The following is a 12,128-nucleotide window of genomic DNA, read 5'->3' on the forward strand; positions in this document are numbered from 1 at the left end:
CAGAGTAATCATGTCCCCTCGCAAGCGCCTCTTTTCCAGAGGAAACAACCCCAACCCTGACAGTCTAACCTCATAGCTTAAATCTTCCATCCCCTTTACCAGTTTAGTTGCACGTCTCTGCACTCTCTCCAGCTCATTAATGTTGCTCCCAGTGCCTCACAGTAGGTGCCATTTTTACATTTCTGGCTTGGAGGCAAGTTTTGGAAGCCCAGAGACACAGTTTTACTCCAAGCAGAGCCTCCTCCAAGAAACATGGGGCTACCAAAGTGCCAATCACAGCCCTTATTTGGCCCCCAAATAACTTTTTTCATGCGTGTGGGGCTCCCCAACACTAGTTTTTACATCTCATAAGTAAAAAAATGTTTGGAAATCACTGACCTAACATAACCCCTGGTGATCCATTGGGTTAGAGGTAACTGTGCTTTCATGCAGGGTAACCAACCCACATGGAGATTATAGAATATACCAGGCTTGTGGCGTGTAGGGCCTGTGCAATCCATTACAGGCCCTGGAGTTGGTGATAGAGTCATTCCAGCAACACTTTCTCTGCCTCTTATCCAGCGCTTTAAAGGAGGGAGATTAGAGCTGTCTGCTAAGCCAATTGCACTTCTAAAAAAAGACTTAATGGACAAAACACTGTGGAAAAATATCTGCGTCCTCTCCTCTCTGCTCTCCCCCTACCAGCCCTGGCTTTGAAATTCTAACTGCAACAAAGGGATCAATATTGATAAATTTAGCAAAAGGTGACAAAAAAAACAGAAGGACTTACCCTGAAAAAAAATTCTTCATTCCATTTTGGGTTCAAGGTCTGAAAAGACGGAGAGAGAAGAAGTCAGATTTTAGCATAAGGTTACACGTGCAATGGGGATTATTATGGGTCAGGTGGGATAGGGGCTCATATTCATGCGCTTCAGGAATTGATTGAAATCATATCTGCCCCGTGACCTCACAGCGTGGAAGTGTATTTGTGACTCGGGAGCGCCGAGAATAATTTGCGCCTATAAATAGAGATCTATTGATAGCAGTCGGATCGGTGGAGTTCTGGAAGGGGCAGAGGACTCTCGAATGTATCAATGACAAAGCTAAAATCCTGCACAAGACGAAACCATGATGATGATGATGATGATATCCGGGATAACAAGCTAGAATGTTCTCTCCGTATGCTTGGCTTGTAAGTGTGCTTTTTTCAGCAGTGCCATCAGTCGCTGCCTGCTCATTAGGCTAATCATAAACAGCGGGTCTGACTGTCAGTTTTAGGGTGTAGGGCTGCGGAACTGATTCTAAGGTACATCACTCCTACATCCATGTGTTGCTAAAGCCTTCCATCAATAATGGCACGGTTATTGGCTGCTCTATTGATTAGCACATACAGCGTAATAATAAGGGCAATTAAAAGGTTGCCAGGAAAAGGACATTCTATAACACAGTAAAAGTTAATGGAAAGGTGAACCACCCCTTTAATGTCTAGCCCAGTGGATTCTGTTCAAGTCACCCAAACATTTCGACAGAGACCCTTTACCCCATACCCAGGTTACAGATGTAGGAAATCACTGCTGCATGGAGGGTCAGACTAAGGGGCCTTCTAATATAATCTAGGCCAGGAAAATCCATTCTACCCAACTATGCCCCTAAGTGGCCTTCAGGCCTGATCACAAAACACCGTTATTCCAGCCCAATAATGCTCTTGTGGCTGAAGCAAATGGCACCAATACTGTTCCACCACCTAAGGGTAAGAACCCACGTATCGTTTTAGTCGCCCGAGATATATTTCTGCTACCGCAGGCGACTAACTGCTCCAAAATGGCTTTCTACTGGCAACAATAGGAGTCGCCGGTGGAAAGCCCTTCAGTAATCTGAAGTCACACAAACTTTGCATTCAACGTTGCACGACTTCAGAAAACAAAGCGACGCAAAGGGCTTTCCACCGGTGACTCCTATTGCTGCCAGTAGAAAGCCATTTTGGAGCAGTTAGTCGCCCGCTATAGCAGAGATCTATCTTAGGAGGCTGAACAGCGGGTTCTTCCCCTAACAGAAGCCTTCCCAGAAGAGCAGAGAGCAAAGGGTGAGACATATTTGTCTAAGCAGCCGCCTCGTTCCCCTTTGCCCCTTCCAAATTTAGTTGTGCCACATTCATGGAAGTTGCCAGGGAGCAATACACCGTAGGAAGCACTTCCTAGCACAGATACATACATTAACTGGGTTATTTTTAACTCCGTATCTTATCTCACTGGGACACACAGAAGAAAATCTCATGTTCCATTAGCTGTCACCTAGCGGCCCCCAGCATCCGGCTGGAACCTTCATCTGCAGTGAATCCATGTGTGACCCACCAACCCCAAGCAAAGCTCTGTCTCGCCAGTACTGGGTGCGGTTAGCTTCTCAAAGGGCACAGGCCTTTCTATGATAGTAAATGTCCATACGGCCTTCCAGTCAAGGTAATTGTCTGTATTACCTTAAAGGGGAACTCCACCCAAAATTTGTAATGTAATAACATGGTTTGGAACAGTTCCCTAAGCCCCGCCCCCCTGTTTCCCTGCTGATCTGACTTTGTGACTCAAATAAAATGTAACAGCAGTCGCCTGCCCTCAGCCTGCCTCCTCCCAATCCCACAATTCCCTGCTGCACACATGATGTCAATAAGGAAAGGAACATCCCAGTGCAGTGCATTGTGGGTTATGTAGTTCCTGCATGCTCTCTGTAAGCTGTGTGGAAGTTGTTACAATTCTCAAAATCAATGTGTGTCTAATGCCAGGATTGTGGCAAATAGCAAATTAATGGCCCCAGTTCCAACAAACATATTATCCTAATGACCTACCATTGGCAGGGGCCGTAATTCTGGCATTGGGTCTGTGGACTATTGGGGTTATGGGGAGCAGCAATTTACACTTTCACTGACACCAGTGGGAACTGCTGTGAGCAGCTCCAAGCCTGTGACCAAAAATACCCAATTGTGTGTGGGTCTAGGGCTGGATTTGGTGTTTCACATGATGGGCAATTGTAAAACCCAGTGGGGCTCATTTATAAACACTGATTTTTCACCCGGGCAGCAACCCATGGCAACCAATCAAATCCTTGTGTTCACTGTATAACCTGCAGCTGGCTAAAAAAGCCAATCACTGATTGGCTACTATGGGTTACTGCGCATGGACACATTTGCCCATAAATAAAAGTGTCGTACAGAGGGAAAGATTTACTTTTAGGAAATGCCCTTCTCATGAGGGTACTTCTTACAGCAGTCCCGTATTGCTATATGGTTAAGATTGTCACTGATTTGCCCCAAGGTCCTTTCCTATTGGCTACGATGCAAAGCAACCCCAGTAACTGCATTTCCTAACCCAAAATAGACTTTTAGGGGCAATGGGAAGCGACACAGTCCCAGTAATCAAATTTCTAATTATTACATTATTTCTAATGGGAATGGCAGCCCCAAACAGCCGCCAGTGCCAAAGTCCTTCCATCTGATGTGTGAGCTTTACGACTGGGTGCCCCCGTCTGGGGTCAATAACACAGAGGGCACTGTGATTGCTTTAACCTGTAAATCATTGTTCTATGGAGGCAACTGCTAAGGTTACTAGTGAGGCTATACACACCTGTAATATACAGCCATTTATCACAAAGGAAAATACAAGCGTATAAACCCATCATTCTACACTAAAAACCTGAATGGACTCAAGTGTATTGTCATCGAAATGGCCTTATATTTAACCCTACGCGTGACACCAAGTCTTGTTTTACTGAGTCACAGACAGGGACTGAGCGCCACCTAAAGCCATCTGTACTAACACGGGGTTAAAAGTTCTGATGGAGAAGAAGGTCTGTGGCTGCTTGGGGGGCTAAGTACTGTGCAGTCGGCCCAATACTGAATAAACCAGCCAAAATGATAGACATCTGCTCAACACAAATGAATGTGCAATTTTTGTAATCATCGTTGGTTGCTATGGGAAACAGGTAGGGCAAACTCTGCCCACATTACTGCCTGTTGCTCCATTATACAGTTTCTCTCTAATGCCAAGCTCCCTGGTAGGTTTATATCTGGCTTTAGATAGGTTCCCAGGTTGGCTACAGGCGCCACTCCAACCCATAAAGCCCTATATGTAGCCTGCTTGGATACGCCCCCTGCTGGCCATTGTGCAACTGGGCACACAAACGCTGCTCTGGGGATTTCCCCTTTAAATCCAGTCAGTACCCAAATTCCTTTTGTGTGAATAAGAAAAACAGAGCAGGCACATTCCTGGCTGAACGGCTCGGCCAATGTCACCTCGATTCTACCTCCTGAATCATTAACTTTAGCCACTGAGTGCGCCAAGAACTGGGAGGGAAAAACCTCACAGAAGCCGAAGTGTAAGGGAGGAAACAGAAAAGGAATACGGTGTTATTTACTAATGCGCCACACACACACAATGGCAGCTCCGGCACGGAACGTGATGCACAGACACACCCTGCGTACGTTGCATAGAACACAATGCTTCCCTTTCCCCATTAATATCCTTGGGTGTCTGTATAGGATTACATGTTGTGCCTGGGACCCACTGATCACTCTGCACATAAAGGAACAATCATATTTGTACAAAGGCCGCACAACCTGACTTTTTTTTTTTTTTTTGGCTATTATGTTATTAACACCTTATCAGCAGGTTTTCTACAGAAAAGAGAGTAAAGCCAAGCTATACTGTACCAGAGAATTAGCCCCTGTGGCTGCATAATGTGGCCACTAACTTATAGGCACGGGCAGCACACTGGTACAGGTGTAGGACCTGTTATCCACAATGCTCGGGACCTAGGGTATTCTGGGTATTTCTGTAATTTGTATCTTAATAACTTAAGTCTACTAAAAAAATCAATAAAACATTATTAGGATTGTTCTACCCCCAATAAGGGGTAATTATATCTTAGTTGGGATCAAGTACAGGTACTGTTTTATTATTACAGAGAAAAGGGAATCGTTTAACCATTAAAAAAACCCAATAGGGCTGTTCTGCCCCCAATAAGGGGTAATTATATCTTAGTTGGGATCAAGTACAGGTACTGTTTTATTATTACAGAGAAAAGGGAATCATTTAACCATTAAATAAACCCAATAGGGCTGTTCTGCCCCCAATAAGGGGTAATTATATCTTAGTTGGGATCAAGTACAGGTACTGTTTTATTATTACAGAGAAAAGGGAATCATTTAACCATGAAATAATCCCAATAAGGCTGTTCTGCCCCCAATAAGGGGTAATTATATCTTAGTTGGGATCAAGTACAGGTACTGTTTTATTATTACAGAGAAAAGGGAATCATTTAACCATTAAATAAACCCAATAGGGCTGTTCTGCCCCCAATAAGGGGTAATTATATCTTAGTTGGGATCAAGTACAGGTACTGTTTTATTATTACAGAGAAAAGGGAATCATTTAACCATTAAATAAACCCAATAGGACTGTTCTGCCCCCAATAAGGGGTAATTATATCTTAGTTGGGATCAAGTACAGGTACTGTTTTATTATTACATAGAAAAGGGAATCATTTAACCATGAAATAAACCCAATAGGGCTGTTCTGCCCCAATAAGGGGTAATTATATCTTAGTTGGGATCAAGTACAGGTACTGTTTTATTATTATAGAGAAAAAGAAAATCAATTCTTAAAATCTGATTTATTTGTTTAAAATGGAATCTATGGGAGACAGCCTTTCCATAATTTGGAGCTTTCTGGACAACAGGTTTCCAACATGGATCCCATACCTGTACAATGGTTAGCATTACTGCCTTGCAGCGCTGGGGTCCTAGGTTTGATTCCAGCCAGAGCACAAGGGGTCTGTATGTTCTCCCTGTGTGTGCATGGGTTCTTCCCACACAGACAGATTAACTGGAAATTGATAAAATGACCCTTGTGTATAAATGTAAGAGCTCCACTGCAGCATGGGCTGATAGAAATGTGATATGGACCTTATATTGTAAGCTCACTGGGGCAGGGACTGATGGGAATGTGATAGGGACCTTAGATTGTAAGCTCCACTGGGGAGAGGGCTGATGGGAATGTGATAGGGACCTTAGATTGTAAGCTCCACTGGGGCAGGGACTGATGGGAATGTGATAGGGACCTTAGATTGTAAGCTCCTCTGGGGCAGGGACTGGTGGGAATGTGATAGGGACCTTAGATTGTAAGCTCCACTGGGGCAGGGACTGGTGGGAATGTGATAGGGACCATAGATTGTAAGCTCACTGGGGCAGGGACTGATGGGAATGTGATAGGGACCTTAGATTGTAAGCTCCACTGGGGCAGGGACTGGTGGGAATGTGATAGGGACAATAGATTGTAAGCTCACTGGGGCAGGGACTGATGGGAATGTGATAGGGACCTTAGATTGTAAGCTTCACTGGGGCAGGGACTGGTGGGAATGTGATAGGGACCTTAGATTGCAAGTTCCACTGGGGCAGGGACTGATGGGAATGTGATAGGGACCTTAGATTGTAAGCTCACTGGGGCAGGGACTGATGGGAATGTGATAGGGGCCTTAGATTGTAAGCTCATTGGGGCAAAGGCTGATGGGAATGTGATAGGGACCTTAGATTGTAAGCTCACTGGGGCAGGGACTGATGGGAATGTGATAGGGACCTTAGATTGTAAGCTCACTGGGGCAGGGACTGATGGGAATGTGATAGGGGCCTTAGATTGTAAGCTCATTGGGGCAAAGGCTGATGGGAATGTGATAGGGACCTTAGATTGTAAGCTCACTGGGGCAGGGACTGATGGGAATGTGATAGGGGCCTTAGATTGTGAGCTCATTGGGGCAAAGGCTGATGGGAATGCTGTAAAATCTCTATAAAGTGCTGTAGAACATGCTGCATATAAATACAGGATAATAACAATGTGCTATGAATGTTACTGGTAATAGTGTTATTTCTAACAGTCGAATATCCTTACAGCACAGATACATTTAGGGCACTGGCGTGAAGTCTCTTTAAGTGGCTTATGCTCCTACTAAATAAATGGGATGTGTTACAACTTTAATACTATATATATATTTATGGAGAAACTGCCCTTTGCAAAGCTCCACGGTACATTACACATCCTGTAAAAACTGTAAACTTCATGTTCCAACTTTGTTCTGGTGTTACAGGTATGGGATTTATTATTAATATAACTTGTTAAGTTGTTAATTAACAGAAAAGCCATAAACTCCATTGTAATCATTCTAATTTTTAAAAAATATTCCCTTTTTTCTCTATAATAATAAAACTTTTACTTGATCCCAACTAACATATAATTAATCCTTATTGGAAGCAAAACAATCCTATTGGGGTTATTTAATTTATATGATCTTTTAGCAGGCTTACGGTATGGAGATCCAAATAACAGAAAGATCCCTTGTCTGGAAAACCCCAGGTCCCGAGCATTCTGGATAACAGGTCCCATAGCTGTATATTCAAGGCGATATAACCTGTATATTCAAGGTTTTTTTTCTGCCCTTTGTTAGCTTTATACAGCTGTGAGAGGCAAGAGAGGAGTAGAAGTATGTTGGTACTGACCCGACTGCAGGAGGGTGACCATGAGGAAGAGGAGGAAAGCAGAGTGAAGTCGTCGGCTCCGGGTCGGACAGTGAGTGAGCCCAGAGGCGGGCAGGGAGCACCTACTCACAGGGACGAGCCAGTAAGTGCAGGGCTTTGTGTTTGCAAAACAAGTTTTACTGCTCAGCACACCTTGTGCTCGGCACTCGTACACACAGAACAGCCTGTAAATGGCAACCAGTTAGCCTTGCAGGGACTACCAAGAATGCAGCAGTGCAACCTGGGAACCTGCAAATGCACCGTATTCATTTGGCCAGAAACCACAAATCCTTTCTTATCAACAAACAGAGAAAAAAGCAGCAAAACAGATTATGTAACATCATTCACATTCATTTCCCTTCCATGCACGCGGTAACCATGTCACTTTAATAACCGCAAGTCACCAATCACAGCTACGGCCCCTGCAACAACAATCCTCGGCAGGCACTAGCAGTGTAAGGGGAAACTATACCCCCAAACAATGTAGGTCTCCCTCAAATTTTAAAAAGAAAATTCCCTTTATCTCTGTAATAATAAAAAGATATAATTATAATTACCCCTTATTAGGGGGCAGAACAGCCCTATTGGGTTTATTTCATGGTTCAATGATTCCCTTTTCTCTGTAATAATAAAACAGTACCTGTACTTGACCCCAACTAAGATATAATTACCCCTTATTGGGGGCAGAACAGCCCTATTAGGTTTATTTAATGGTTAAATGATTCCCTTTTCTCTGTAATAATAAAACTGTACCTGTACTTGATCCCAACTAAGATATAATTACCCCTTATTGGGGGCAGAACAGCCCTATTGGGTTTATTTCATGGTTAAATGATTCCCTTTCCCCTGTAATAATAAAACAGTACCTGTACTTGATCCCAACTAAGATATAATTACCCCTTATTGGGGGCAGAACTGCCCTATTGGGTTTATTTCATGGTTAAATGATTCCCTTTTCTCTGTAATAATAAAACAGTACCTGTACTTGATCCCAACTAAGATATAATTACCCCTTATTGGGGGCAGAACAGCCCTATTGGGTTTATTTAATGATTAAATGATTCCCTTTTCTCTGTAATAATAAAACAGTACCTGTACTTGATCCCAACTAAGATATAATTACCCCTTATTGGGGGCAGAATAGCCCTATTGGGTTTATTTAATGGTTAAATGATTCCCTTTTCTCTGTAATAATAAAACAGTACCTGTACTTGATCCCAACTACGATATAAATAATCCTTATTGGAACCAAAACAATCCTACTGGGTTTAATTACTGTTTAAATCATTTCTCAGTGGACTTAAGGTAGGAGATCCAAATTACAGAAAGACCCCTTATCCGGAAAACGCCAGGTCCCAAGCATTCTGGATAACAGGTCCCAATACCTGTAGTAAGTGCTATTGGGTAATCCTAAATCTTACTTTATTTATTGGCCCACTGGGATCACCTGAATGTAGCTGGGAGCTACAGCATGAAGCTACAACATGAAGGCGGCCACTGCACCTGTATAAACTATAGCAGAAAAGGGAAAGCTCTGCTTGACACTACATTTTAAACCTTTAGGCAGGGGGTGGATACAGGACACACAGGGGGGTGGATACAGGACACACCCTCATTGCACCCCCGCCTAAAGGTTTAAAATTTAGTGTCAAGCGCAGCTTTCCCTTTTCTGCTATAGACTAATTGCCTGTGCCTGTGCTGCCCTCTTTATGGCTGGGTTTCTGGGTATATGTGGCTGGCACTGCTGCCCTGTGCCCTTTCCATTTGCTATAATAACAAACGTTTCTGTGTGTGCATAGCCCTTTATAAACACAACATTCCAAATAATAATACGTTTGTGTGTTGGGGGGGGGGGGGGGGTTGAGGGTAAACTCTGTATTGGTGCCCAGTTTGCCTTATAATAATGCACTTTTAGAGTTGTGCATTGGCAGCGTAGAACCTATAATACCCTGCATTATTCAGCTTAGTTCCCACCCTGCCATGTAACTGCCAGTTCTCCCTGCCTGCCTGTGTGAGAGTGAAGGCTTTGCAGCAATAAAGCACAGAAGGCAGAACCATTCCCCACAACACACAGAGCCCTGGCCGGTCCAGCTCGGCATAGGAAATACAGGATTGTCCAAGTCCCATTCTGGTTCTGGGCAGAAGCAGAGCAAATGAGCTGTGCTGTTCCGGATCCAGTAAACAGACCTGGGTGACGACACACGGGGGCAGTGAGCGCTGGATTTTCTCCGGTTACGCCGTTTAGTGTTTATCTGCTCACAAGTAAAGTGCATAGAAAGGCAGAAGTGCGCAGGGTCCGGGAATAGCGGCCGTGGAATGTGCTCAGGGCGAGCGGCTGGGTACTGGGAATATTCCACATTAGCCAAGTGAATAAGAAATGAATAAAATTTATGGCCAAAAATTCTATGAAACTTTGGATCTACCCTAGGGGTGTTTAATGTGCAAAACTGCTGCTGTTATTAACTCCTTCTCCCAATACAGTATGGACTGGTTATCCAGAATGCAAGGACATGGGGCTTTCCAGATAAGGGATCTTTTCTGTAATTTGGATCTCCACATCTTACATCTACTAAAAAAATCATTTAAACATCAATTAAACCCACTAGGATTGTGGGATCAATTATATCTTAGTTTCCGTATTTTGTAACTTACGGAATACAGGTATAGGACCCATTATCCAGAATGCTCGGGACCAAGGGTATTCCGGATAAGGGGTCTTTCCGTAATTTGGATCTCCATACCTTAAGTCTACTAAAAAAATCAATAAAACATTAATTAAACCCAATAGGATTGTTTTGCATCCAATAAGGATTAATTATATCTTAGTTGGGATCAAGTACAGGTACTGTTTTATTATTACAGAGAAAAGGAAATCATTTAACCATGAAATAAACCCAATAGGGCTGTTCTGCCCCCAATAAGGGGTAATTATATCTTAGTTGGGATCAAGTACAGGTACTGTTTTATTATTACAGAGAAAAGGGAATCATTTAACCATTAAATAAACCCAATAGGGCTGTTCTGCCCCCAATAAGGGGTAATTATATCTTAGTTGGGATCAAGTACAGGTACTGTTTTATTATTACAGAGAAAAGGGAATCATTTAACCATTAAATAAACCCAATAGGGCTGTTCTGCCCCCAATAAGGGGTAATTATATCTTAGTTGGGATCAAGTACAGGTACTGTTTTATTATTACAGAGAAAAGGGAATCATTTAACCATGAAATAAACCCAATAGGGCTGTTCTGCCCCAATAAGGATTATTTATATCTTAGTTGGGATCAATTACAAGGTTCTGTTTTATTTCTACATAGAAAAAGGAAATCAGTTTTAGAATTCTGAATTATTTGATTAAAATGGAGTCTATGGGAGACGGGCATTCCGTAATTCGGAGCTTTTTGGATAACGGATCCCATACCTATATTAGTGCAGCAATATTTAAGCACCTTCATTCAAGGTGGGTTCCCAATGGTGACAGGGGTCCTATGGTAACCCGGGCAGGAAAGAAAGATATACTGTAGATTTCACATGTGAAGAACTAGGAAGTTTCAAATAGAGCTATAAAATGATTTATGGGGGGGGGGCAAACATCAGTGCCTATGGCACCCACCCACTCAGGCACATCCTCTCCCCCTCCACCCAAATCAGTCTGCATGTTGTTTACTATAATAACCTCTGATGCCCCCATGTCTTCTTTCCCTATTAGCTAGAAAACCAACCCAAATTCAGCCAGATGTGATGAAGAAGAGATCACTGTGGAACAATAGATCACTGCCCAGAACCTGGACATGGTACATACACTTGGGTTCAGGAGATTATACAAGGAAACTAAACTCATTCCCATTTAGAAGAATGGAGTCTTGTGCTGAGGACACAGGCAAAATGGTATATAATGTAGCCTTTTATATATTCTTTGAGCCGCCCTCCCCGTGCCCACGTTGGAGCAGCAGAAGGGATATTGATGCCAAGAGTAGGCTTGTTTACTCAACAGGTTGGGGTGGACTTGGAATGAATGGCCAGTCAGTTAGGGATAGATACAAAGAGCACACTACTGGGCGATGGTACCCAGGTGAGAACTGGGAGTGGTTCTTTTTAAAGAATATTAATATGATATTCACAGAGGTATAGGAAACACCCGCCAAGCTACAGAACATAAGGAACATTTAAGTAAATGCCATTTAGGCCTCACAGCAAGCTTATTTCTGCAAGTCATTGGAGTGGGGATCACTGCAATAAATAAATAAACTGGAACAGCCCCCTTAGCATGGTCATATTCTGCACAAATAAAAGGCAGCACAGGTATTTCTCTGTACTAAGCACACTTTTGCAGGAACAGCCCCACAGCCCGTACAGAGACATCATATATCAAATATCAACATATGCATACCTCCCAACTGTTCCGATTTTGACAGCTCAGCCCGCAATCCCGGATTCTTACTGAAAAGCCCCTCGTTTCCCTTTGATCTCCTGCACTAAACCTGCACTGAATGCTAAAAAAGATACAATGTTTCTCAAACTTAATTAAAAAGGAAGCTTTTGGCAGAGAGCCCAGAAAAGTTAACAAGCTACACCTGCACTAAAATACAATTGTAACT

General features: G+C 43.1%; 1 protein-coding gene across 12 annotated transcripts in view; it reads right to left on the reverse strand.

The window, feature by feature from the left end:
* Positions 1 to 12,128, reverse strand: part of nedd4l (NEDD4 like E3 ubiquitin protein ligase) — a 196,109-nt gene that overhangs the window by 87,117 nt on the left and 96,864 nt on the right. For 11 of the 12 annotated variants that reach the window (XM_012959672.3, XM_012959670.3, XM_012959692.3 and 8 more), the window contains 1 exon segment: positions 770 to 808. In XM_012959672.3, the coding sequence (XP_012815126.1) occupies positions 770 to 808 (39 nt within the window). 12 annotated transcript variants of the gene reach the window in all.

Source organism: Xenopus tropicalis, chromosome 1 (assembly GCF_000004195.4).
Source record: "Xenopus tropicalis strain Nigerian chromosome 1, UCB_Xtro_10.0, whole genome shotgun sequence".
In the NCBI taxonomy this organism is placed as follows: Eukaryota; Metazoa; Chordata; class Amphibia; order Anura; family Pipidae; genus Xenopus; species Xenopus tropicalis.